Here is a 27,760-nt window from a genome sequence, read left to right on the forward strand (position 1 = left end):
ACTATTGAATCCTTACTTTTTTCTACATCACGAATGTACCTTTTAATAGAAACTGTAGTAAAATTATTTTACAAGTTCAAATATGTAATAAAATTATGTTTCATACAATTTTAAGACATTTTTCTATTATTTACTAACCCAATTGAATAATTTTTTATGTTTATTGTTATTATGTTATTGCAATATTTCCGATCTTTGTACAAAGTGATTTGGCAACACTGCAAAATAGCCATGAACTAAGATCAATCACAATTATGCATTTTTATTTGACGAATTTCATGGAAATGTTAAATTAACTTAAAATTGTGCCTTTTTTATTGCAAATGTATGGAAAACCTTGTGAAACAACTGTGAGTACTAATTAGCAAAGAAATATTAACAAATACAAGAATTACTGCTACAAAATTTCCCGTTCTTTGCAATGCTTACAATGGAGCATGAAAATAAAATAAAATACGTGCCAATATTTTAATTTTGAATAACTTTTTAAACATAACTCCGATAATGATGACATTTCAGAATCTGTGCTTATTTATTATGAGGAATGCAATGAAATAAAAGCCCCCACTGAAAAATAAAGATTTAAATTTCCAATCTTAGCATAATTTAATGCCCATATAACAGTGCATCTGAATGGACTTGTTATAGCACCTTTCATTTTTAGTTGGAAAATTAATATGAAATTACAGGGAAAAAAATACTTAGAGCTGCAGTGTTGCCATTCTAGATAAAACATCTTGCCAAGGTTACCAGACATGTCTAATATTTTTGTCCTATGTCCAGCATCCAGAAGCATCCAGGGTGATAATAAAGTTTAAAGTTTGAACCAATGAGAGAACTCATGAACAGCAGCAGATAGATGAGCTCTAGCACAGACAAACGACACATTAGTGGGGATAATTCTTGTTTGTGGACATGAGGGATGAACATAGAGGGAAGTGGCAATTGAGTTCAAGACATCCAGAGAGATTAGTAACGATATCACCAGGAAAGCATAACCACAAAGGTCAACCTATACAATGAAAGCTACTAAATTTTAAAAGTAGGGGTAGTTACTACTGAGTTGTATTATTTTAGCAATTGGATACATACATTCATTTAAAAAAATATCCATAATTAAAGGGCATAATTATGGATTGATTTAGTGTACTTTTCTATGCTTTTATGCTACTTTTAGCTAATCGTGAAAGATGAGGATTAGTGATGATATGATGAAATTGATAAATGACTCACAAAGAACACCCACACTCAGCCTGGGATTCGAACCTGCGACCCCTGACATCGTAGTGTGCTGTGCTAACCACTCTGCCAGGGACGTCGGCAACATACTTATGGAGAACATGGATGAAACGTAAGTTAACCAGCTTTTCTAAATTTGTGAATAATTTTGTAAAATCCCTTCCAGGTCAGTGAGAATTTGTCAGTGTTATAGCAAAGCTCATATTAGTACAAACCACACTTGCACAACCTACCTTTGTCAGCTGGTTTATCTCCATATCAAGAAGGCCAACTTTACTTCTCGGCTGAGAATTATTCATCACACTGCGAGTTTCTGAACCAGTGTACACAACAACGCCCAATGCAGAGCCTGAAGCCACCACACAGTTTGCCCACAATGTGTTCTCGACATCAAGAGAATCCTCTCCCATATAACCATCATGCTGAAAAACAAAATGCAGTAATTAAGTTTTGTCATATTTTTATTTGGAAATAATGTTTGGTTATTATGTTTCTCTGTACACCCTACATTTTGTACACATTTTCCTAACCCTAGGTCAGTGGCAAAGATATTGTACAAGCAATGCAAGCACTGCTTGCACTATTAAAATATTATTTAATGTACTATATGCCAAGTGCATTATATAGTTCCTATTGCACTCAATTTCGTGAAATTTTACGGCCGCAAATTCTCTCAGTAGCCTGTTGGCAAGCAGCAACCTCTCTGCTTGCAGCCACTGCGCGGGAAACTAATGCTCCTGAAGTATCATATGGCGAAGGGTAGATGCTGGTGAAGGTACAATTCTCAAACCACTTATAAAAGCTACAAGCCGAGCCAAGCAGAAAGCAGACACTAATAGCCGAAAGCATCACGATCTCGAAGATGAATATTTGCTTTATTATAAACAAAGGATTATTGAAATAAATAATTATATGTTCTAAATTCCATATAGACAAACTTTAATGCATTACTTTAAGTTTAACGATTTATAAAGCTGTCAATAATGTCGACGTTCAGGGGTTATACCAAACCAGCACTGGAGAGCACTGGAATCTGCAGAACAGCTGGCTGTTGTCCGCCTCACTCATCTCAAATAACAACGCCAGTGTTGACAACTACTAAATAATTTACACGATATTTATTGTGTTTCCATATTCCATACAAACAAATTCAATAAACTGATGTTTTTCCGACAAAACTTATGTAAAGAAAGCAATGAAACTGTTTTTTGAGACCTGCAAATAGCAAAAACGTTAAGTCTTAAATGCTATCAAACTCAAAATACTATTTTTATTAATATGATACATTATTTTAAAAAAAGAACCGGCGCATTTTCTTCCTGTTGTAATGACCTATTATTCCAAAGCTTAACTAATTTTAAGCTTCAAGTCAGTTCTTTTACTTTCCCATGAACAATAATTTTTACAATGAGGTTGGTATCACTTTTCTGGAGCTTTCCAGAACATTTTCCATTTGTGTGGGAGTGTTGAAGTGAGTGTTCTCTTTTGTTTGGAGTGTTGCAAATTTACCAAAACAAACATATTACAAATCGTGTAAGGGAAGCAAGTATTTTACGATATCAATAACGTGATCAAGAATTTTGAACTAGCTTTTCTAGGAAAGAAAGGCATAAGGAGAAAAGAAATAAAATGTAAGCAAGGGTATCTTGTGTCGAGGGTCTCAAGAGTGACAGACAACACTGATTTAATGACATTTCAAAGTGGTGTAAAATGAAAACCCTTTGAGATAAGAGTTAAAAAAATTTAGGGGGTTTCCTTGAACCATAACAGAAGGGTGTATACCAAATTTCATCGAAATCTGAGATTGTGGGTGACATGATTGATTGATTGATTTGGTGTTTTAAGTCCACTTTATGCACAGTACGGCTAATCGGGACTGGACCTAAAGTTTAAAGTGGAATCCGAAACACTTGTGCCTCCACCGGGTATCAAACCCGGGTGGGTGACATGACCTCGTTGAAATGCCATGGAATGACCCATCTACAAACACAAGCCAACATATTAATCTACGAAAATTTGTAATTTGAATAAGAATTTCAAACTCAAGTTTACTTAATCAACTTTAAGATATCTTATCTTGCAATACATTTCCGTGTTAGATAGATTGTTCTGCAAAGCATACTAACAAAGAAAACGGATTGAGAGAATTCTGTTCTATTTTTCATGTAGCTATCTTTCCTTTTTCTTCCTCCATAAAATAAAAGCTAAATTGTGAAAACTTACCTCAGGATATTTATACATATGTATGAATTCAATGGAATTGGATAAATAAAAGTTGCAATTTTCAAGTCTAGAGAAAAATTCAGGTATAATTCCTGGAGCCAATAATTCATGTATAATTCCTGGAATTCAAGGAATTCCCAGTGAGTAGAAACCCTGTGAACATAAAAGGCTATCAATGTTTAGGGAATATCTCATCCCCTTCACCAAGATAAGAAAGGATAAAAGGTGAGAACTTGCAACACTCCACAAAACCAGGCAGAAACTGGAATGACCTCGTGATGACATGCATTTTTAACCAACTGCTCAAGTTCCCTTACGACTGTTATTCACTCCTAGAAGAGCAAGACCCAACAAATAGGGGCATAGACCTTATTTTGAAAAGTGTGATACGTTTAGTTGCACAAGAAATTATTCATGATTGGGAAAAGAGAGACGCGGTAGTATATAAATACGGAGAAACTAGTACTCACCTTTTTCATAATATTTATTATGTCACATTCCCTATGTATAAAATATATGAAAAAAAAATAAGCAATACGTTCTCCTTAGAACTTCAAGAATTCGACAAATCATTAAATATTTAGATTTTCTCTTTATGGGTCACATATCTTAAAGCAACGATATCACCATGAAATAAGACTCTACAAGCAGTAATGGTGCTACAGGGGAACAGAGGCAGAAGCACCTCTGTAAGGAACCTCACTTAAGAGATGGAAAAAAACAAACTATGTTAACGTTTTACCCCACATGCATATTCTAATGACATTTTTAGAGGTTTATTTACTCTGACAACCCTTCCACTAAATATTCTCATCCTCGTTCTGCCCTCCTTTGTATTTTGGCATTATGCCCTACAGATTTCATGAATAATTCAGAAATAGTACAAATTTGGAGATGTTTTTTAATATGGTAAGATTTTTGTGTGGCATGATAGAAAAAACTGAAAACTTCCACACAACTGCTTTGCAAAACAGTTGAAAGGGAATTGAATTCTCTATCAGGCTCAAGCTTACAAGTGTTTAAGACAAATTACGAAGTTTGTTTAAAAAAAACACCAAAAACTCTCAAGTTTCTCAGAGTATGGAGAACAAAATGTGTACTTGAAATTGATATTTTAATTATGTGGAAGGTTGTTTTCACAATGCCAATCATTGTTCGGGGATTTTCAATGGGCAATTTGGACTGCAACTAATGTCCTACCATCACGGATTTGTTAGACAGAATTTTGAATGAAAAATATTTTTTACTTTTAGCCACAAATGGCAAACTCTTTTTAGAACATAAAAAATAAATATTTTCAGTTTTTAAGCACCTAAAAACCCACTTCCTAGTAATAAATTTGGAAGTTGCAGATTGTATGAAGGGTGGGAAGCAGAAAAGTAACACATTTAATTATCAGTGGCGTAGTGTTATTGAATGCCAATTCACCTGGCGTTCCCCGAATTAAAATGGGGAAAAAAAATGTGTGAATGCTGTAAATAAAAAGTAAAACATTACTAATTATATATGTGTTTGAGCTATATGGCATTATAATAGCTATTTATTTCGGTATGCCTACAACGCTCCACTAAACAGCTCTCGTTATAGCATTTTTCTAATGCCTTTGCTGGCCGGACGCTGGGATGTTTGGCATACAGGACTCTGCCTGCCTGGAGAGAAAGCTTGGATCTCTACAGTACGTGCGAAATGCTCTCTTGTATGCTGGTGTACGGAGCAACGATTGGTTCTAGGGCTCATGCGACCCTTCCTGCTTTCTGATAGCGACGACAAACCTACCCAGTTCTTAGCGCTCGTGCTGTGTGATGCTACAATATGCAATATGACTCAGGTAACTTTACCAAACTCGAATATATAACTTCTTTGTGTAATTTATTTCACACACAGCGACCTGCATTAAAAACTAAAGAAAAACAACACAGTTTTCGTCAGAGTTTTCAGTACTCGTGGTATGAAAGGTTAGAAACACAATTATTTATTCATGGGCGAAGTTCAGCTCTACCACTTAACCTGCAAAACTAATGTATCATTAAGAAAGTTAATTTGTTCATTAATATCTAAATCCTTTATATTTTAATGGAAATGTTTAGCGTTCGTTGTAAGATTCTCCACATCAAATGATCTCTGAATGGCATTATTTTAAAATATTTATCAGGTTTTTTATGTCGCAACGTGATGTATGCCAGACAGTAGTCTGAATTACTAATCGGCACTGTTATGTTAGTAGAGTTTATGATAGGTGAATCATCCACCGACCTCTGTGGCAGAGTGGTTAACATGGGTATTCTTTGCGAGTGTCCCTTCAACTTCATCAATATCATCAAATCACTTATAATATTCATCTTCGCAATTAGCCAAAAGTGGCAGAAAAGCAAAGTAAAATAAAGTAAATCAATCTATAGTTAGATCATCCACAATAATAATGCATCTACTATTGTTCTATAAGCGCTTATGATTATGGTAGGTTTTTTAATGACTTGTGTCATGCCGAAAGGTTTCCTTGGTTAGCAGGTGTGCTGAGAGAAACAAAATATAATTTTGCTACACATGTACAGTCAGCTCAGAAAGAACTCCTTCATCTAATCTGATAAAGCTGTGTTACGCAAGGCAGTCCTGGCTAGTAAGAAAACATGTCCAAGGCCTCATTTCCATCCACACTGCCCGCCCACCTGCTTATCACTTAAACACAATTCAAACAAGAACTTGAATGGACTCGATCGACACAACCTACAGGAGGAAGGAGGAGGGGGTGTTTAGATTTGCTGATATTCACTGAGAAGCATGGATTTCCATTCGACAGTCAATGGCATTACGTAGTCGCTTTTCGATCTTGCCACCGAAGTTCCTGGGTTCTATTCACGGCCTGCACATGGATGTTTTTGTGAAGTTTGCTTTGTCAATTTAATTTAATTATTATCCTTGCTTATCGTCGTGTTAGCCAGAAGTGGTAGAAAAGTGACTCTATATAACCAAAAATACAAATACATTAGTGTTGCAGTTGCAGATATATTCACATATATTAATTTCACTTTGCGTGTGCCCACCTGTAAATATGTTCTGATTTTATTCATGTGTGCCAGCAACAATACATCAAGTATAACACTATTTTTTTTTTTACCTGAAAACAACTTCATGTGATCTACTAATTGAGACTTATCTACAGTTAATTACAGGATCATTTCACTGTAATGTCACCATACTAGGAAAAGAAGTGCGGCTTTACAAATGCAACACAGGAATGAATCTACGTGTATCTGTGGGAGTTAGGATTTCTATATGATAGTGACAAATGTGTCTCTCTGGTGTTTTTGAGTGCGTGTGAGTTTGCTCACACACGTAATCTTGATAAACTAAATATGCTGACCAAGGCAGTAATTTATTTTATTAAAAACATAAACTAAACGTAACGTTTCAACCTTACTGCCTTGGTCAGCATATTTAGTTTATCATAATCATGGAAACAAGGCTTAATGGTGTTACACGTAATCTCTTATATGAGTTGTGTCAGTTCAAAAACAGCATTTGACATGTTGATCTTGTTACAAAAAATATGTTTATTACAACTAATGTAGGGGAATTAGAGCCAAATTAAGATATCTGAAAACAAATGGACAATGTAATGCATTGCGAAGCCAGAGGTTAGAGGTTCGAAACATGGCCAGTCATGAATGTTTTTGCTATCGCCATTTCATGAATTTATCCTTGACTGGTTGATTTCATTTATTTTACGCTACATAACGAAATTTAATCAAAATTAGTTTATGTTAAGTTGCATTATATTCCATATATATACTTTGTTTATATGAAATTTTAAAATGTTTTTAATTGCAATTTTAACCACATATTAATTTTAATAAATACAGCAGCTAAATTCGTTTGTTTGGTTGTTGTTTAAGTCTACTTCTTATGCTGACAGACTAATCAGGGCTGGACTAACAGGTTAAAGTGAGACCCGAATCACTATGTGCCAGCACATATCGAAACCGAGCTCCTCGTTTATGAGGGACAATATTACAACTACAACATCGGAGAGGCCTGCATGTTAGTTGCTTGATAAACTTTTTACAATTTTTTCGTCGTGAAACGAATGTAATCGGGAAATCATTAGTGCTTTCTTCTTCTCTTTTTAAAAATATATTAACAGGCATTAGAAGACCTGAGTTATGTTTAAGAATTAGCAGGAGGGGTTCATGTCGATACTTTTTTGGTGCTAGGTATGAGAAAAGGGTCAGGGGGATTAAGACTGATTGATTGATTGCTTTTCTTTGTTTTGTCACTTTTCTGCCACTAATGGCTAACCACGAAGATGAAGATGAGTGACGATATGGTGAAATTGATGAAGGGACACTCTTAAAGAAAACTCATTCCCAGGTGGCCGGGAATCGAACCCGTGTACTTGGCGACGTAGTGTGCTCTGCTAACCACTCCTCCACGTATGTTAGCAGTGTGGGTAAAGAGTTTGACATGTGGGTTTGAAATTTCGATGAACGCGTGCATGTCTCTCTGCCCCCTAACTCACCCCCCCCCTCCCTCGTGCCCACACAACACACCACGATGAAGCATTCACACACCTGATAATTTTATATCACGGCGTGGGCATTGGTATCGCTCCCGCTCTCAAGTAAAGCAAGCGTATTGACTTGCAACTTATTAAAGGATGTCATCCAATGCAAGGAAAAAAGAAGAAAAGCTAATTTACTCTCGATATCCAGGAGTATTCACCTCAAACACGTGCACCTTACAGTAGTGCGATAAGAACCTGTGTCTGTTGCTCCAATCAGTGTTGCCTGTCTTGAGACCATAACCGTGGGTTTTTGTTTAGCCGAGGCTCGGTTCGGGAGGGGGAGGGTAAACGAGTACTTGATGAGGCGAGTGTACTATGTTTTGGGCAAAAGACTCCGAATGGTGTAAGGTGTTCTGAGTTGAACAACCTAATAAAAAAAAAAAAGCTCTAAAATACCAGTCTTCCAAACCTTAGTTGCATAGTGAGGCATCTCAATTACTAACTTTTAAATATGCATGGATCATGTTTTATCGGAAGCCGGCCGACTTCAGGCAAAAAAAACAAAAAACAATGAAATTGTACTTTCAAATAGACAATACTTATATTGAATAATCCCATAAGTAAACTATTAGATTAGAAAGGGCATAGCCATCCTTTGGACTTGGCGTTCCCACCAGAAATGCTCATGCTATGCCACTGTTAATTGTAATATTGTACAATGATGACCCTATATTTTGCTTATTACGACTTAATATTACTTACCCTTGTAAAAGTTCCTACGAAGCTATGGATGTCCTTCTGAGGCTTCTCTACATATACTGAAGCATTAATATCAAAAAGTTCTTGATCCGATTCCAATTTCTGCGTTGCTGGCACACCCAGTCGTAACTTCCAATCTGTCTCACCATCCAATTGGTCAGTCCTCACAAAAATTGCTCCCGTCTTTTCTGTTGTTCTCAACAGCACCAAATCAGCCGGAACTCGTTGGTCTTTATCAACTATCACTAGGTCACCCACACGAAGTTTGGAACTCGGAACTTTTATGGGGCCTTTTCGAGTCAGTTTTGTGTATCGTTGACTGTTCACTTCCTTATCTCTCTGGTGTCTCCTAAAATCGTCAACAGCTTCTCGACAGATTGTTACAGCAAGAACAAAACTCTAGGACGAAAAAAGGAAAGAATTATTAAATTGCAATTTTCAGGTAAATGATTTAGATGAGGGCTGAGCCGACACTTAGCCAGTGTTTTGATAGTTCGCGCGGGTCCCCAAAAATGACACATGACACCGTTATGGGGGGGGGGAGAAACTTAACACCCGTTTCTTTTTGTAATCTGATGAAATTTTTGAATCTTTTAAAGCAGAAAACTGGTAAATTGATGCTTAGAATTGAAGTGGAACACTCTCTCACTAATATTAATTAATATTTTGAACATCTTTTAATTATTACAATTTACAACCACCGATATCAGTACGGGTATCGGTTCAAAGTGGTATTAGCTCAACCCTAATTTAGACTACTAATCTTTTTCATGGATTTGTAAACAAAAATGTTCATAGAAATGCATGTGAAAAATTCAGGTTGCATTTTGGCTGCATGTAGTCAAGTTTTCACATGATTTTTCACTTTTTTTGCCTTAAAAAAATTATTGTTATCAGAGATATACAGGGTGGGCACAAAGTCGCTTCTCCAAGTATTTGATATCTTCATTTATTGGGGAAAGCAACTTTGTGCCACCCTGTATATCAGATGTCACATTTTGTTACTTCATCCCCATGAAGCAGAAATATTATCATGGATACTCTAAGAGAGAAGTTCAAATTTGGTGATTATACTGTGAATTATCAAATAAGGCCAATTTCTAATTTACTGCAACCTGGCCTTGAACTTGTGGCCATATTCTTGATGAGATCACTAGACATCAGATTTTAGATTTTTAACCTATTTTTTTCCTTTACAGGTATGCAAGAATTTCGTTAAAAAATACAACGACTGATGAAGTTTTATAGTGGTCAAAAAAAACTATTTTGCTTGTTAGAACCTATTTTAGGTTTATGCACCTAAATCAAGCCTTTTATTGGGTTTTTATATATTTTTAAAGGTTTTACAGGATTTTTGTGTCACACAGAGGCATTTGGTTTGTTTGGTTACAAAAAATTCAATGATGAACATGTTTGAAAAGGACTCTCTGTCGATTTTCCTTTCTCCAAGTGCATGGTGATTTTTCAAAGCTCTAAACAAAGCAAAATGTTTGGTGCCACTGTTACTTCCACAGTACAATCCAGTGGTCTGATCTGTGTGGTCTTGCTTACTTTTGCCTCACTTCGGTGCTTTGTGGCATTCCCGCCTTGTAAACTAACATATCAGAACTGAAGTTTGCACCACTGACTATGTTTTTGTTGAAATATTATTTTCAGCATATAAGATGATCCTCACAGACAAAATTGAGGAGTTTGACTGTGCATAACATGAAAAAAGATTGTTGCCTAACTATACGGCGAAGAGTGGATTTTAATAGCAAATTTCCAATGGCATGTTCTGCCATCGCCGTAGGGTTAGGCAACACACATAACGTTATACAAGATAGTGCGTATTTCAGGATATAGGTGTCCATTTTCATTGCTTGGGACTATACCTGATCATCATTTTTCAGGAATTTTGAACAATTTTAAGTTTTTTTGAACCTACTTCAGGATTTTCTGAACGTGACTTAAGATCTTTAGGACCTATTTTAGGATTCTTAGAACCTATTTTAGGGTTTTTCGAACCTATTTTAGGATTTTTAGAGCCTATTTCAGGAACCTAAATGCACACTTTTTAGAACCTAAAAATCCGAGGTCTCGACATAACTATGCAGCAGTGTAAAAATTATGCTGCAAATTAATAACAGTTTTTTTTTTTTTGTAATGGATCAGCAAAGTTGAAAGATAATAATAGATAATCAGCAAATTATATTTCCACAATTAGTGCTTTGGTAGACCTACTTTGACTAATGCCTTATACAAATATCCCAACTTGGGCCGAGCCAGTGGTATCAGCAACGGAAAGTATATCGGTTGGAATTTATTTACTGATACCAGCCGATAGTTTATCGACATTTTGGTCTATCATGGGGTCTGCAAAAATACCACGTGACAATTTCGGAGAGTCTAATTATCCTGGAAATTATGCAAAATTCAAACTTTCCTTTTATGTTGCATCAATTAGAATGAAAAACTGGATTTTGTTATTACATACATCTCTTTTAATATTCTGATGTAATTCTTGAATATTTTAATGCAAATTTCTTCGTAAGTTGATGCATATAATTGGTGAAGCAAATTTACAAACTATACTCCTCACAAAAAGTTTGGAATATTGTTATATTATGCATTAGGTGATTGGCACAGCCTTGGAATGCAACTACATATGGTATCCATCTGTCTGCTGGACGTTCTTGTGTTTTCGCCTACATATGCCTATTACCTATTGCCTAATATAAAAATATTCAAAACTTTTTGTGAGGAGCATAATATTGATCAATATTTTGACCAACTTTTAAATATTACAATTCCCAAGTATCGGTATCAGTAACGGTGGGAATGGTACGAGTAATCCCAACACACATGACAATTTTAGACATCAAATTATTATTATTAATGTGATTATAGCTACAGTAGAATAGGCAAGACAAGAAACACCTCGCGGCCTCACGCCCAAGCCATACGTAGGGGATGGACGCACAGAAGCAGGGTTGGCAGTGCATACGGACCAAACTGTCTACGCAGAACGAGAACACAAGAAAAGTAAGCAAGAAGATCTGGGTGGCATGGCGGTAAACGCACAACGGAATGACCGTGTTCTGCTAAGATGGAATCAATTTTGAACATCTTCAAACGGGGTTTGTTTATTTTCACCAATGAATACAATTCTGGTTTGAACATGTGTGGGTCAAAGGGGGTGGTGTTTTGAACGAGCCACTGAATCATAATGTCTTTTCGGGAGGAGAAAGAAGGCGTAGGATTTATTTGTACGTTATGGCATGAGGCGTTGTCAACAACAACCACACTGTTTGGTGTCAAATTTGGGATCAACTTCTCTCATAGCCACTTCTCAAAAATTTTGGGGCCGGACCCTGTGGCTGAGTGGTTATCACATGGCACTGCGACGCCAAGGGTCCCGGGTTCGAATCCCGCTCGGGCATGGTTGTTTGTTAATGTCCATTCATCAATTTAATCATTTCATCACCCATCCCCATCTTCGCAAATTAGCCAAGAGGCAATAAACGCGAAGTAAAATAAAATATATCAAATAAAAAAAAATCAAATCAAAATTTTGGGCATTCATATCATGGTGGTAATCGCCAAAAATTTTCCAGATTTGAACATTAACCGCCAGCATTTGCCCTTTAGACACCGGTGCTTTGACAGCAGCTGCGGTTCCATCCACTCAAGCTTCTTTCTTTATTGTCGAGCTGTGAAAATAAGCCTCGTCAACATAAACAATGGGTCGCCCTTGTCGACGAAAGATTTTTATGGCTTTGAGGTAAGATGAACGTAAACTTCTTATTTCGTCCTTTTCTATAAGCAATTGTTTATTATTTTCTGCGCTTTCCTACTTAAACTCTAGGTCACGTATTATCTTGCGCACACACCAGACGCAGCCTTGGAACTCTATTCTTTGTTTCAAAACCCTTCGGATACCTTCCCCGTCCGTAAGATGAAATTCGAGCACAACACGCCTAACAACACACTTATCGAACTCGTGCATATCACTTTTGATTTTTTGGCGAGGTCGTGTTTTATGCGTATGGAAGTGTTTCTTCAACGTAGTGCATGCTTTACTTTCTATTAGTACAATTCTTCTCACACTGCTGAATGAAACACCACATGTGCGAGCCACCCTCCTTTGCAACTGGTTTTCGGACATACGAACTCCCACCTCGTCTTCATAAATGCATTGACATTATATACAATTTCTCGCGCTTGGCTGTGGATATCTTTCTGTCCACCGAGTTTACTTGCTTTCTCTGAACTGCAAGCTTCCATGCACACAAAATCACACACACACTTTAAATGAAGACAAGGAAGTCAATCACGTTGTTTCTCGGTGCTCACACAACATTTATGACGTTCGGCAACCCTGCCTAAGGGAAGTTCGAGCATGCGCTTGCCGCGTTTCCGTCCCAGCACACCGGTAGGAGAGTTTCTTGTCTCACCTCTTGTACTGTAACACAGACAATCTGCAAGATCATATTAATAATAATAGTTAGGGATGGGACTGATTAATCGGTAGTCAATCAGTATTTGGCAATATAGGCATATCGGTGTATCGGTATCCTATCCGATATATTGATAAATATCTGATAATTTAGTGCAAAATTCTGCCATTTTGTTGTAATTTTTATAGATAATCTCCATGCCCTACTTTCTAAAAAAGTAAATGTCTAAATATGCAATTTCCTTTGCACTGCGGTCACCTTGAACACACATTCATTAAGGAGGTCAATGATACATTCAGGTTCTTCAAGGAGCATTTCTAATTTTATATCGGATCGGTAGAATATCGGTTATCAGTAGAGCCCGGAAGTTTGGCCAAATGCCTTTTATCTACTGCATATATTGATAAAATTTTTCCGGATATACGTTTTTTATGTTGTTTCGAATGTTTTAGAAGCCTTTTCATTTTGCCTATTTTGCCTATTTGGGACCCCACTGCCTATTTTTAATTATAATGCCCTCTTTTGCCTTTTTCAATGAAATTTGAACATTTTTTTAAAAAAATGTGGAAATAAATTATTTTTCTCCCAAAAAACGTTTTTGGCATTTAGTTTTCTTCCGTTTATTATGTGAATAATTTTCGCCTTATTTAAGTAATATTGAACTCACGTATGTTTCAACATTGCTGAAGGAGAAAAGTGTGTTTAAAAAGAAATAGTATTTCATGCTGAGTTAAGATATTGCCTTTCCGTTAACATGTCCTTGTGAATGATTGACTGCTGAAAACCTGTTGCAGAACACCTGCACAATTACGTCATCGCGTCCAGCGTCCGTGTCAGGAGGTTATTGACAAGAAACAGCACTAATGCCCAAGGGCCTTTGCATGGATTCCAAAATCAAGTTCTCTATCTTTAGTTCAGTTCTGCACTTTGGAAGGAAAGGATCGTGTAGTTGTCATCATGCCGAAATTTAGTGTGCTATTAAGTGGTAAGTTACATGGTTACGTGCATGAATTTTATGACAGTTGTATCATGTGATTAATTTTGTACTCGACTGTATTGAGGTAGGAACGTCGCTGTGACGTGGTAGACTACCTCAGAGCTCCTCATGCCTCGTGGCTCGAGCGAGGTGGAAAGGGGGCGGTGCTAGCAGTTGAAACGGCAGATCGCTTGACGTCGGACTGGGAATCGAGCAGTGCCTTGACGTTTGTACGGGGTGTAATACCTGCAATTACGTATTCGTATTGAATAAAGAGTAAGTAAAAGGAAACTGATTCTTATTACTTCCCGTCGTCATAAGTATGGCGCACGAACAGGAGGACTCGATCGTCTACGTCGTTAGAATCTGGTTGTAGCTGTTAGATGGAAGAATTCAACTTTTTCGTCTGTGATGTTGGAACGTAAAGTACTGAACTTTTTCTATGTGGAAAAGAAGAATGACGAATAACTTTATCGCGCTGTGATTGTAGCACCGAAACTATAAAATAGTTGTACTGAATACTGCGACTAAAATTCTTAGCTAGCAGTAACGGAAATTGAAAATGGCTACAAAAAAGGAATTGGAGTTTCTCTTTAAACAATTTGAAGCTAGACTCGCGGAACAAGTTAGTAGTGTGAAAGCTGATATTAACAGTGTTGAAAGTAACGTCAAAGCGGATATTAATAGTGTTGAGGCCAGTGTAAGTAATGTAGGCACCAGCATAGGTCTCTTAAGGCAAGACTTCGAATTATTGGAAGCACGAGTCGAAAAGAAAGTGTCTGATAATTTGGTCGAAACAAAGGAATGCGCCCATGAACTAAAGGAACAAGTGGTCAACTTGAGCACGAAATTGGAAGAAAAGATAAACGAGGTTTCTGTTACGTGTGTAAATCAACATAAAAAATTGAGAGAGGTTTTCGATTCTCATGTAAAACAGGTAGAAAATGAATGCGTAGAAATTAAGAAAACACTCGAAATAAATCAAAAGAAGTTTGAAAGTTTAGTCAACCTTGTACATGGAAATGAAAGTAGTATGAAGGAGTTGTTTAATAACATTTGTGGACATGAAGTTGCTATTGATGAGTTGAATAGTAAATTTAACGAAATTAGTGTTAAGTCTGGACAAACTATTCAAGATCTAAACTTGAGCGTTCAAACCGTTCAACAGAAAATATCTAGTAATGACATTACTGTTAAGGGTTGCTTACAACAACTTACAGAGATTACTAACAAATATGAGGTTCTAGATGATAAGCTGGAGAATATTCGGTATCAAGTTAGAGATTTAACGAATGATTTTTCCATTTTAAGAGTAAGTGCTGAACCGGTAAAATCTTCTTTAGGATTAGAAACTAGAGTACAAGGCTTAGTTAGTCCTGATGTTCCTAGATTGTCTGAACAGCAAAGGGAAGCAAGGAAAGCTTCTTTACCCATTGAAAAAACTGAATATATCACGTTTAGAAAACAAAGACCATTACGTAAAGGAGAATCTGATTCAGATGTAAAATCTTCTAACTCTGAAACTAAAGTTCAGTTAAGGGGGCTTAAACGTAAATCTGTAAGTAGCTATAAGACAGGTAGAGTTACAAAAAGCATGTCAAGAGATAAATTTCATGATAGTAGTTCGGAAAGTGGAACTGATCACAAAAGTAGTAGTTACAGAAGGAAGTTTGTACCTAGTACACTTAAGTACTCTGATCTAGATAGGTTACCTAAATTTACTGCAACTAGGATGGATTATTTAGCGTCACAATTTCTTCAAGAGGTTGAGGATCGCTTGGATATGTTAAATGTTCCCAAAAAAGATTACATGAAGTATGTACCAATGCTTTTGAAAGGTGTTGCTAAAAATTGGTTCTCTCAGGAGAAACTACACATTGTAGATTATAGTTCTTTTAAGGTTCTTTTCCTTAATGCCTTTGAAAGTGCATCGTGGAAGTCAACATGTCTTGCAAATGTCTTGTGCAAGAGATACAGCAAAGAAAGTAGACAAACTCTGTTAAATTATTTCTGGTCACAGATTAATTTACTTAATTCCATTCAGCCAGACATGCCAGAACAGCAAAAAACTATTTTAGTAGCCCAACAGTTACCAAATAGAGTTAGAGAAGCAATCTTAAATCAACCTAATATTAGTCTTGGTACAGCTGCGGAATTGGTTGCGCGTCATGAAGCTCTGTATGCAAGTGCTGAAGGTGAAAGTAGGAGAGATGGAAGGCCTGTTGGTATTAGACAAGTACAAGTTGTTAATGAAACTAAAAGAAATAATCAATCTAGAGTAAGCAATATGCAAAATTCTAACGCAAGCCATGAGACTAATGTAAGGAATTCTGGTAATTTCAGAAGATATGCCACTGATAATAATAGTAGTAATGATAGTAGATCTGGTCAAAGATCTTGGAGAGTAAACCGTTTTCCATATTCTGGTAATAACTATAGAAACAGTAACTTTCGAGGTAGATACAATTATAGTAACCAAAATCGTATAAATGCTGATAATAGTAGACCTAGGTATAGAAATACTAGTCCAAACACTGTGTCACACGATGATGTTCAAAACAATCCTCAAAGAAGTGAACCTAGATCTAGTACTAGGGAAGAAATAGAAAATGGTAATGGTGGGTCTTCACTTAGGGTGAATGCGCCCTGGTTTGTGCCTGAACAACCTTTAAACTAGATAGTGAGTCTATTGTTATTGTGACACAGAATAGCATAGACGAAGATGAGAATATTGTGTCAGTAGCCAATCTTAATACTGAAGATTTAAGAAACAAACTTTGTAATGAAAATTCTAGTAAAGCAAACTGTGAATCATGCCTTAAAAATGTATGTAGGGTAGATATTAATTTTTATGAAGACTTGTTAGAAGATGAAGCGAAATATAGTTCTAATAACTTAATGTTACCTGTAAACCTCAGGAACAAAGTCAAGAATACAACTTCTATCTTTGCAAATATTAATGGGATAGAGAGTAAATGCTTAGTAGATAGTGGTAGTGACATTTGTTTGATGTCAGCGAACAAATGGAAAAGTATTACTAGCGAAGTCACCAGACCTAAATTAGAGCCAATAGAAGATATTATTTTGGTTGACTATTCTGGAAAAAGAAAACAGAAAGTACTTGGAAAATTTTGTGTGGATATAGAAATTGAAGATATTATGTTTTTTGTTCAGTTTGTTGTCGTCAAAGATTTGACAGTAGAAATTCTTTTAGGTTTAGATTTTTTGTATAATGTAGAGGCTCTTGTAAACTTCAAGGAAAATTCTTTATTGTTGCACACCAAACAAGGTGAAAGGTTAGTTAAATTATTACCTATATCTTGTCCAACTTTTGATGTGAGTGAAGAGGCAGAGAGTAGTTGTCTTAATGTAACCCAAAAGTCAAAAGAGGAAATAACTGTTGCTAGTGTAGAAGATCTTAAATTAAAAGCTATGCAAGCTGAAATACTCGATGAAGATGAAAAGAAGCAACTGTTTGACTTGTTACTTGAATTTAGGATGTTGTTTGATGAAAAACCTGGTTTATGTACTAAATATGAACATCATATTGAATTAGATACAACAGAACCTTTAGTTTCTAAGCCATATCGAATACCTTATCATTACAGACAAAATGTTAGAGATCATATTCAAAAATTACTTGAGTGGGACATTATAGAACTTTCTGATTCACCTTATTTAAATCCACTAGTAATAGTTCCTAAGTCTGATAGAAGTGTAAGGGTATGTACTGACTTCAGGAATATTAATCAACACCAAAAAGTTAGTCAAATTAGACCAATTAATATTGAAGAGGCATTACAAGGATTTGTTGGTAGACCATATGTATCACTGATCGATATGTCCTCTGGATTTCACCAGATTTTGTTGTCGGAGTCATCTAAAAAGTATACTGCATTTTTGTTTGAAGGTAGACAATACCAATACAAACGTTTAGTATTTGGTACATGTAATGGAGTACAAGCATTTACGATGGCAATGACCAAGGTATTAGGCGACATTCTGTCAGAGAATGTTATCATTTATGTTGATGATTTATGCATTAGAAGTGAATCTTTAGAAAGTCACATAGAACATTTAAGAAGTGTATTTTCTAAATTAAGAGAGTCTGGTATGACTGTACGTCTCAAAAAGACATTCCTCTGTAAAGAAAAGTTATTGTACTTGGGTCACATTATTGACAAAACAGGTATAAGAGTAAATCCAGAAAGAGTAGAGGCTATTCTCAACCTTCCTACTCCGAAGGATGTATAGACACTTCAAAAAATAATAGGTTGTTTCTCTTGGATGAGAAGATTCATTCCAAACTTTGCTACCATATGTGCACCTTTATATGAATTGTTAAGGAAAGGTAAGAAATGGATATGGACTAAGAAGGAACAAGAGAGTTTTGATTTGCTCAAACAAGAAATTTCTAATGATGCTAAACTATTTCATCCTGATCTTAATCAAAGGTTTTATGTCCAGGGAGATGCTTCCTTACTTGGCATCGGAGGATATTTGTATCAAATAATTGATGGCGAGAAAAGAATAATAAGTTATGTAAGTCGTACACTGAAAGGTTATGAGAAACAATACACCATAACCGAGCTAGAATGTTTAAGTCTTTTATTTTGTATTGAGAAATGTAATCAATATCTTTTGGGTAAAGAATTTACTTTAGTTTGTGATCATAAGTGTCTCACTTGGCTGAACCATTCGAAGAATTGGAACCCTCGCTTATTGCGTTGGTCCCTTCAACTTCAAAAATACCAGTTCATTGTAGAATACTGCAAAGGATCTGACAATGGCCTAGCGGACTTATTGTCCAGACAATTTTCAGAGTCAGAGCCGATTTTGATGCACATCAACAATAATGTAAGGTTTAAAAATGAAGTATTGGATATACCTGTAGAGTTGTTAGTCCAAGAACAGTACAATGATAAGTTATTTCAACCTATTATTGATTATTTGAACAATTGTGAAAGTGTAAGTGTAAGTTTACCTCAAAGGTGTAGAAATTGGAAAAAGTTTTATAAAGTATGCAATGGAATTTTGATGATAAGAGATTTTCACTTTGAGAACATCTGGAAAATATGTATACCTCAATCTTTAGTTTCTGTAATACTGAGGAATTATCATGACAGTATGGGCCACTTTGGTTGTGAAAAGGTACTCAGAAGAGTTAGGAAACTGTACTTTTGGCCTGGTATGAAAAGGTATTCTGAGTTAGATCAAAGATTGTGAACTATGTATGAGAACGAAGCCGAGTAGACATCCGCCCAAGGGCATATTCCAACAACATTGTAACCAAGGTGAAACTATTTTGTTTTTAGATATACAAGGACCATTAATTAAAGGTTCGCAAGGAGAAAGGTTTCTTCTAACCTTACAAGATGCTAACACTAAATATCTGTTCGCTTATCCAATGAGGTCAAGTACAGCCAACAGTATTGTAAAAGCCTTGCTAGAAGGATATGTCAGGCATTTTGGCATTCCACACAGGTTGGTTAGTGATAACGCCACGGTGTTTCATTCTAACAAATATGTGGACACTTTAACAAGCTTAGGTATAAAATTGGCGTATACCCCAATATATCACCCTAGTTCTAATTTAGTTGAGAGAATTCATTCCGAACTCAACCGGCTTATGCGTGTTTTTTGTAAAAACAAACACAAAGAGTGGCCAAAATATATAGATGTAGTGGTAAGCTTATTAAATGATAGTGTACACACACAGCTAGGATTTGCTCCCTCAGAGTTACAACTAAACAGAGATCTTAACTCATGTATTTTGAATCATTTTAATTTACCGCCTAATGAAATTTCTCTGTGGAAAGACAAACTATACATGGCTTTTGTAAAAGGTTTCCAAGCAAGGAAGAAAAAAAATGACAAGTACAACTTACAACAAGAAAATAGACCTGAAGTTAAAATAAAAGACCTGGTATTTGTAAAAACACATTATCTTAGCAGCCTCCTAGAAAATCGCACTAAAAAGTACTGTGAGGTCTATGAAGGCCCGTATATGGTAATTGACAAACAAGCAACTAATGTATACATTGTAATAGATTTGAAAACTGGCAATATCAGTGGTAACCATCATAGTGATAATCTAAAAATCTGGAATTGTACCGTTGAAAAGAGAAGTTGTTATTTAAGCCAATTGGAAAAACTAAATCCAAAATTGTACAAACATTTGTTTTGGGTAGATCAAAGAAAGATTTAGATTTTGTTTCAAATTATTTATATTTATTCGCTATTTTTATATTTTCTTTAACATAAATGTTGTTGTATTGATTATATCCAGTATATTTGATCATGATGTATACCAGTTTAACTGTAACTACACAAAGTATGAGTGTAGATAACATAACGATGTGTAAATTATAAATGGGTATTTTATTTTGTAAAAATTTCACTTGAAGGAAATTTTTCTCCCAAGAGAGGGGAGTTATGACAGTTGTATCATGTGATTAATTTTGTACTCGACTGTATTGAGGTAGGAACGTCGCTGTGACGTGGTAGACTACCTCAGAGCTCCTCATGCCTCGTGGCTCGAGCGAGGTGGAAAGGGGGCGGTGCTAGCAGTTGAAACGGCAGATCGCTTGACGTCGGACTGGGAATCGAGCAGTGCCTTGACGTTTGTACGGGGTGTAATACCTGCAATTACGTATTCGTATTGAATAAAGAGTAAGTAAAAGGAAACTGATTCTTATTACTTCCCGTCGTCATAATTTGGTGAAAGGACATTTTTGACAGATGGTACTATTCTTCTCTGCAAGATATGTGAAAAAACATTCAACCATGAGAAAAAATACTTTATATCTCAGCATGTGTCAACAGCAAAACATAAATCTGCAGTTGCCAAAAAGGTTGGACAGAAGAAGATATCCCTAATTTCAACAGTGGGCACTTCATCCAACAGGCAATCTCAGTTTTCTCTTGAACTGTACAAAGCTTTCATGGAAGCAGGGATACCTTTCTGGAAAGTGGAAAACAAGTCACTGAGGAAATTCCTGGAGAAATACACTAAAGAAACGGTGCCGTCGGAATCAACGCTGCGGAAAACATATTTAAGCATCTGCTACGAAGAAGCTCTGCAAAGAATTCGTGCTGAAGTTGGTGGAAAGAAGGTTTGGATTTAAACAGATGAAAGTACTGACGGTATGAGATGCTGAATAGCCTACGTCATCATATGAACTATGGAACCAACATGCGGAGAATCCTCGCCATTTCTTCTCACGTCAGAACAACTAGAGAGAGCCAATGGTTGGTCAATAGCTCAGTTATTCTCAAATTCCCTACTTCTGCTCTGGCCAGATGGTGTACATCATGATGACATGTTACTTTTTATCAGTGATGCAGCTCCCTATATAAAGAAGGCTGCCATAGCATTGAAAATTCTCTTCCCGAACATGCTTCATATCACATGTGTAGCCCACACAATGCACAGAATCGCCGAAAAAGAGAGTGTTGCACCCAGAAGTGGACAGGTTGATTTCGAACACAAAGAATATATTTCTGAAATCTCCCTCTCGAACCCGAACATTTCAGGAAGTTGCACCTGAGCTTAGTTTACCTCCGCAACCAGTCTTGACGAGATGGGGAACCTGGATATCAGCAGCTATATATTATGCTAACCACCTTGAAAAAATCAGTGAGGTGATCGATGCTCTTCCAGAAAATGAAGAGGCTTCAATTCGTGAAGTGAAAAAACTCCTGTGCTATTCAGAACTGAAGAATGAACTGTCGTTTATTTTTGCACATTATGGTGCATTGCCAGAGACAATTACAAAGCTAGAAAAAAGAGGTGAGAGTCTTGTAGCATCTATGAAAATCTTCGAGGAATCTATGCAGCAGATGATGGAAGTGTCAGGAGAAAAGGGGTCAGCTGTTGTGGAAAAGTGCAAATGGGTAGTGAGTGCAAATAATGACTTGAAACAATTGAAAACAATTTGTGATATTCTAAAAGGTGAAAATGCTGTTATCGAAATGACTCCAGCTACATTTGCTTGTTTTATGTATGCTTCATTAACATTTTGCCAGAAATTATAGATAAAATAAGTGACTTTCAAATGTGCCTTTTTCAGTTTATTTTGCCTTTTTTCCCATTTTTAGTGCCTATTTTCCACATTATAAATGTCTTTTTGCCTGCCTATTTTAACGAAAATAAATGCCTGAACTTCCGGGCTCTAGTTATCAGTATCGGTAAATTTTATATCGATACTTTATCGGTATCGGCCAAAATTTGATATCGGCCCATTCCTAATAATAGTATTAATAACACAATAATAAGCTGCTTTCCACATTTCATCCAATGGGCTCATGAAGTATATATCACATCAAAATGTAATAATTTTCAAGAACTTCTTGTAATGAGAGTATTGTGCATAAAATCTTTCAAGCATCATGGTTCTGCTAACAAATATAAGATTTGTTTATTTGCAAATAAATAAATGTCATAATAGTTTTTCTTGTATGTACGCATTGCTTGCATTGTAGAATTATTTTCCTGTAGTTTCATTCAAAAAATTAAAATAAATGTCTGATGAAAGGAGTGTGTGTTCTCCTGAAACGTCACAAAGAAAACTGTTTTCTTATGCTTGTAATAACCGTAAACTACAGGAAAATAATAAATGTCATGAAAGATAAATAACCATAATGAAGTAACAGAGTTCAGGAATAAAATTTTCCTCATTGTCATTTTGATGACTTCATTACACACAAACGAGGCATTTTACATTCAGGAATGAATGTGGTATCCATACTCCAAAGGCCATGTTCTCTGCCAGTAATCCGACCACACTATAATACCATACACAATCTGATAGACAACCATGAAATTTCAATATAAACTCACCAAAGGTCCCCAGTATGTGTAGAGATAGCCAATCCTAATATCTGGGACAAACTGACTTGTTGCCATTATCAAAAAATAAAGGTTTAGGAAAAATTTAAATTGCTGGAAGAGCACCTGAAAAGAAAAAAATATTTGTCAATTATGTACAGAAGCAATTCTACTCAAATATAAATTTGTCTGTTAACACGTGAAATGAATGGTAAAATAACGGGATACATACTGCCTGAATGTTATAATTTAGTTTCACATTAAAGCAGAAAATAACGTTTGCAAAAAATAACTCAAATAACTGAAGATATAGCTTCTAATTCCTTTTAAGTGCAGGAAAGCTACTACAGGTAGGTACAACTGAACTTCAATACTTGGTATTCACCAATTACCATACATCTCTCAATGCAAGACGACTCCCCATTTTTCAACAAGGGATTACAGAAAAACTATTTTCAAAACCTACAAATGGTTACCTTATTAAAAGTAACTGAAGGAGACAATAAAAGTACCAGTACACAAAAAATAAAATCAGATGCAGACATCCCTTAGTCAGATACAGATCCCACTTAGTCCTCCTCTGTGAAATGGTCCACAGAATCTGCAGTGGTGTGGCAGAGGATAGAGTTAGAACTTAATGCAAGGTCATGGTTCTGTTCTAGGGCTGAGCTGATACCGATCGGTATACCGGAGGTATCGGCCTCAGTGAGTATTGGTTGGTTTTCTTTGGCCAATACCATCCGATACCAAAGATTTTCAGTGGCTAGAAGAGCGGGCAAAGGCAACAGCTCGTCTCAACATTTGTACTTTTTAAAAGTTCGTTCATCCTTCCTTGTGACAGATTGGGAGACCAGCACAGGATGTTCCATAGATTTTCCTAGAAACACTGGATAAAACCTCACCGTCCTGGGAAACAGATGGCAAGATCAAAGGCATGGGTAAGTGAATGCTGAATATAAACGTGACCATAAGGGCATGGAACTGGTTAGTTAATGCTGTGGGAAATAAACCATTCATTGCCAATTGCTTGAAGCTCGTGGTGGTAAGATAGGTGAATGTTTTTAACCCTCCGCCGCACCAATGCCGGGTCAGGTAGTTGCAGAGTTCTTGGAAAAGAGGGATGAAGGCAGGCACATATTCAAAGGGGGGAAAGTTTTAGGTTTACACTAGATAAAATGAGTTTTTTTGTTTCTTGTGGTGTGAAATAAAATAATGTGACAATAATTTAAGGAGAGAAATAATTATCGAGGCAAGACGGAGAATGTTCTGTAACCCTGTTATTGATAATAGCACGTATCCAAGATGGGGCACAGGGGGCTCGACATCTCCCCAGGAAATTTTTCAGTTTACGTTAGATAAAATTAGGTTTTTGGCTTCTTGAATAATGTGAAAATAATGTAAGGAGAGAAATAATTATCGAGGCAAGACGGAGCATGTTTTATACCCCTGTTATTGTTAATAGCACGTATCCAAGGTGGGGATGAGGTGGCTCAAGCCCCCACCACCCCTCAGGAATTTTTTCAATTTACACTAGATAAAATTAGATTTTTGGCATCTTGAATAATGTGAAAATAATAAATTTATAAATCTGAGAGAAATAATTATCGAGACAAAACGGAGTGTTCTATAACCTTATTATTGTCAATAGCATGTATCCAAGGTGGGAATCAGGAGGCTCGAGCCCCCCTTCAGGATTTTTTTCTGTTTACACTAGATAAAATTAGAATTTTGGCTTCTTGAATAATGTGATGATAATTTGGGAGAAATAATAATCGACAAGACGGAGAATGTTCTATAGCCCTGTTATTGTTAATAACACGTATCCAAGGTGGGGTTGAGGTGGCTCGAGCAGCCCCCCCCCCCCAGGATTTTTTTTATTTTACACTAGATAAAATTAGGTTTTTGGCTTTTTGAATAATGTGACGATAATTTAAGGAGATACACAATTATCGAGGCAAGACGGAGAATGTTCTATAACCCTGTTGTTCATAATATTGCACATAAACTTTTCTTGCGCTTTCGGTGTTGTCGCAGCGCACTTGAGCACTATGTAGAGACTTGTCAGCATTTGGAAGCTGCACAACAAAGGTAGCGCCACACGTAGGGCGATTCGTTGTAATTTCTAATCTCTGGAAGGTGGGAGAGGGTACGTTCTTGAATGAGAGAAGGAGTCAACTACTGGCGATATTAACGAATCGTTTTATCTGCAGAACGTTCTAGAATATAATGAGAATATAAATACGCGGATTCAATTTTTCGGTTGATCTGTACAAAGAATCGGTCAATGAGATTTCAGAGGTAAGTGTGACAATTCATACAGTCAATTGGCGATCAGATCAGTCAGCGTCCTCTGATTGCTTTAGAAGATATAGTGATTCGAAAATGAAGACATTGACGACAGCAGAACTTCCTGGGCCTCAGTGTAGTGCTAGTTCGGTTCGAGGGCCGAAGAGATCAAGGCCTGCCTGCCTCTCTCTCTCTCTCTCTCAAGTTAATATTTCAGCAGTACCGGATATTGGAGTGGTTTATTAAAACAGAATTAAGCTGCATGCATCAGCTGAAAATCAAAGTTTTGAGTGATGATTTACTTTTGGAAGAACAATTTCGTATATGCAGTCCGAGAATTTCATGCTATATAAAATACTTTTGTTTAAGCCTACTGGGTTCGAAATACATTCAAACACTTAACTACCATAAAAAGACAGCCGAAAATTTTATGAATGTCGAGAAAAGAAAGCAGGAAGATGTTGCATATGTAGACATTTTAGGTGGAAATTGCAGGCTCTACCAGGACCCAAATCAGGGCTCTACCAACTGAGCCAGAGTCACCTAGCCATTCTTGACTTCAACCGATTTTTCGTTAAAATGTCTACATAGTACATGTCCTGTGTATATCAAATCATAAGGTGCTGCCTGTATAGTGAACAAGCACGAAAATATAGGAGAGAGAAGAAAACTGTGGAGCATTCCCACCGGTTGAGGAGAATTTTTTTCTGTGGTCAACAAGAGCTACTACTTCAAGGTGACAATGACAGTGGCCTAACAAGGGAGATTTCACACCGTGTCGCCTGAAGATTAGGTTTGTGCTGCCTTTTGTGTCGCTACGGTGTGAAACATTGCTGTTCATTGACCCATTCCAATCGACATGTATCGCGTGTCCCTTTGGTCTGAAACCTTCCTAAGTCTTGAAAATCCAAGTCACAAGGATAGAAAATTAGGTCCTTGTTAAGGTTAGGTGTGAAGGCAGGCAGACGACAGCATTCTAAAGGATCATATCCAAACCTGTAGGAAGAACGCATCTAACTTCAATCTCCAATACGGAATGATAAAAACTTCTGGTGAGTTGATTTTAAAAAATGTGTCCGAGATAAAGAGAGGCGTGCCCAGGATTTTCTGAAGAGAGAGGGGTTACACATACTATTTTTAGTGGTCAGTCCTGATTTTGCCATTTTCCCCCTGTTTTTGACGTTCCTCTTTTTTTCTAAAAAAAAAAAAAAAGGAATACTGAGTCAAATGGGGTTATGTCATCACCAACCCTCCCTTGGGCACGTCACTGGAGATAAATGAGTAAGCATTTGATCATACTGGGAGACGAAACATTAGATGTGTTGGGAACGGAAGTGTTTTCACGGTGCATTAATTGTTTCCTGATCCACCTGTATTCGAGAAGACTTCCTTTGTTTCGAGTCGATATATGACAAGACAGCGGAAGCTGTGACAGGCATTTTTTGAACACTTGTAAGTGCTAAGGCCTGAATCTGAACAATTTGGTGGTATTCTGCTTTTACAAGAGCTGCAAACATGCGGAGGACAAGACACATTAGTGGTGTTCAGGCTCGAATCAGAGAGAAATATTCGAGAGCTGTCTGCGTCCAGTTTGCAGCCCACAATTTGAATCTCGCGTTGTCGAGTGGATTGTCCATACCGTGCATGTGTAACAGCTTCGTAAAAACACTCAAAGACACCATAGATGTTTTGATTCCTGATATGAAGAAATGGACAAACACACCTACTGAGATGCTACCGGCAAACGATGTTAATGGATGGGAACAGAGGAGTAGAGTGTAAAAAATGTTCTGATTTCACGTTCTGATTAAAATGACAGTCTTACAGTGGCTACGATTTAAGGGATATTTGCTCCCCATTTTTTTGCCTCAACATTATGGCCTCTTAATTTTAAACCTTGTCTACCAAGAGAAAGTAAACTTTCCTTGCAACACCCTCCGAACCCCCCCCCCCCCCCCCCCGGTTTGGAACGCAATTGCCACCATTGGTCTTGAGGTTCTTACTATACCCCTTAAAAATGGTGTTGAGCCCCCCCCGAAAGGAATTCCTGGATACGTGCCTGGATGAAGGTCACTGTGAAATTAGCTTTGTATCCTCTACACTTCTGTCTTAAGTGAGACTGTCCGTATCGACCAATGATTGATATATATTTCCGCCGAAAACTGGACCCCCGTGCGGAGTGGTTAGCACATTGCGCTACAACGACAGGGTTCGAATCCCGGACTGGGCATGGATGCTTGGAAGTGTCCATTCATCAATTTCATCATATCATCACTCATCCCCATCTTCGCAAATTAGCCAAAAGTGGCACAAAAAGTGAAGTAAAATAAAGCAAATCAATCAATCACTATTTCCATAGAGATTAGATTGAGAACGTACGGTTTTGAATGACAGTACTAAGAAAGATAAGCTAATCGGGATTGGACCTACATTATAAAGTGGGACTGTACCACTATGTGCCCTCACTGAGTATCGAACCCACGACCTATTGATTACAAGGCGATGGT

The 27,760-nt window shown here is 36.8% G+C and overlaps 1 protein-coding gene across 6 annotated transcripts in view; it reads right to left on the reverse strand.

The window, feature by feature from the left end:
* LOC145980273 (putative phospholipid-transporting ATPase IIB) overlaps nt 1-27,760 on the reverse strand; it is a 155,414-nt gene that overhangs the window by 41,841 nt on the left and 85,813 nt on the right. For all 6 annotated transcript variants that reach the window (XM_083113281.1, XM_083113280.1, XM_083113282.1 and 3 more), the window contains 3 exons: nt 22,980-23,093; nt 8,726-9,121; nt 1,473-1,661 (listed from right to left, as the gene is read on the reverse strand). In XM_083113281.1, the coding sequence (XP_082969407.1) occupies nt 1,473-1,661; nt 8,726-9,121; nt 22,980-23,093 (699 nt within the window). The remainder of the gene's footprint in view (nt 1-1,472; nt 1,662-8,725; nt 9,122-22,979; nt 23,094-27,760) is intronic.

Source organism: Lepisma saccharinum, chromosome 27 (assembly GCF_977018435.1).
Source record: "Lepisma saccharinum chromosome 27, izLepSacc3.1, whole genome shotgun sequence".
NCBI lineage: Eukaryota > Metazoa > Arthropoda > Insecta > Zygentoma > Lepismatidae > Lepisma > Lepisma saccharinum.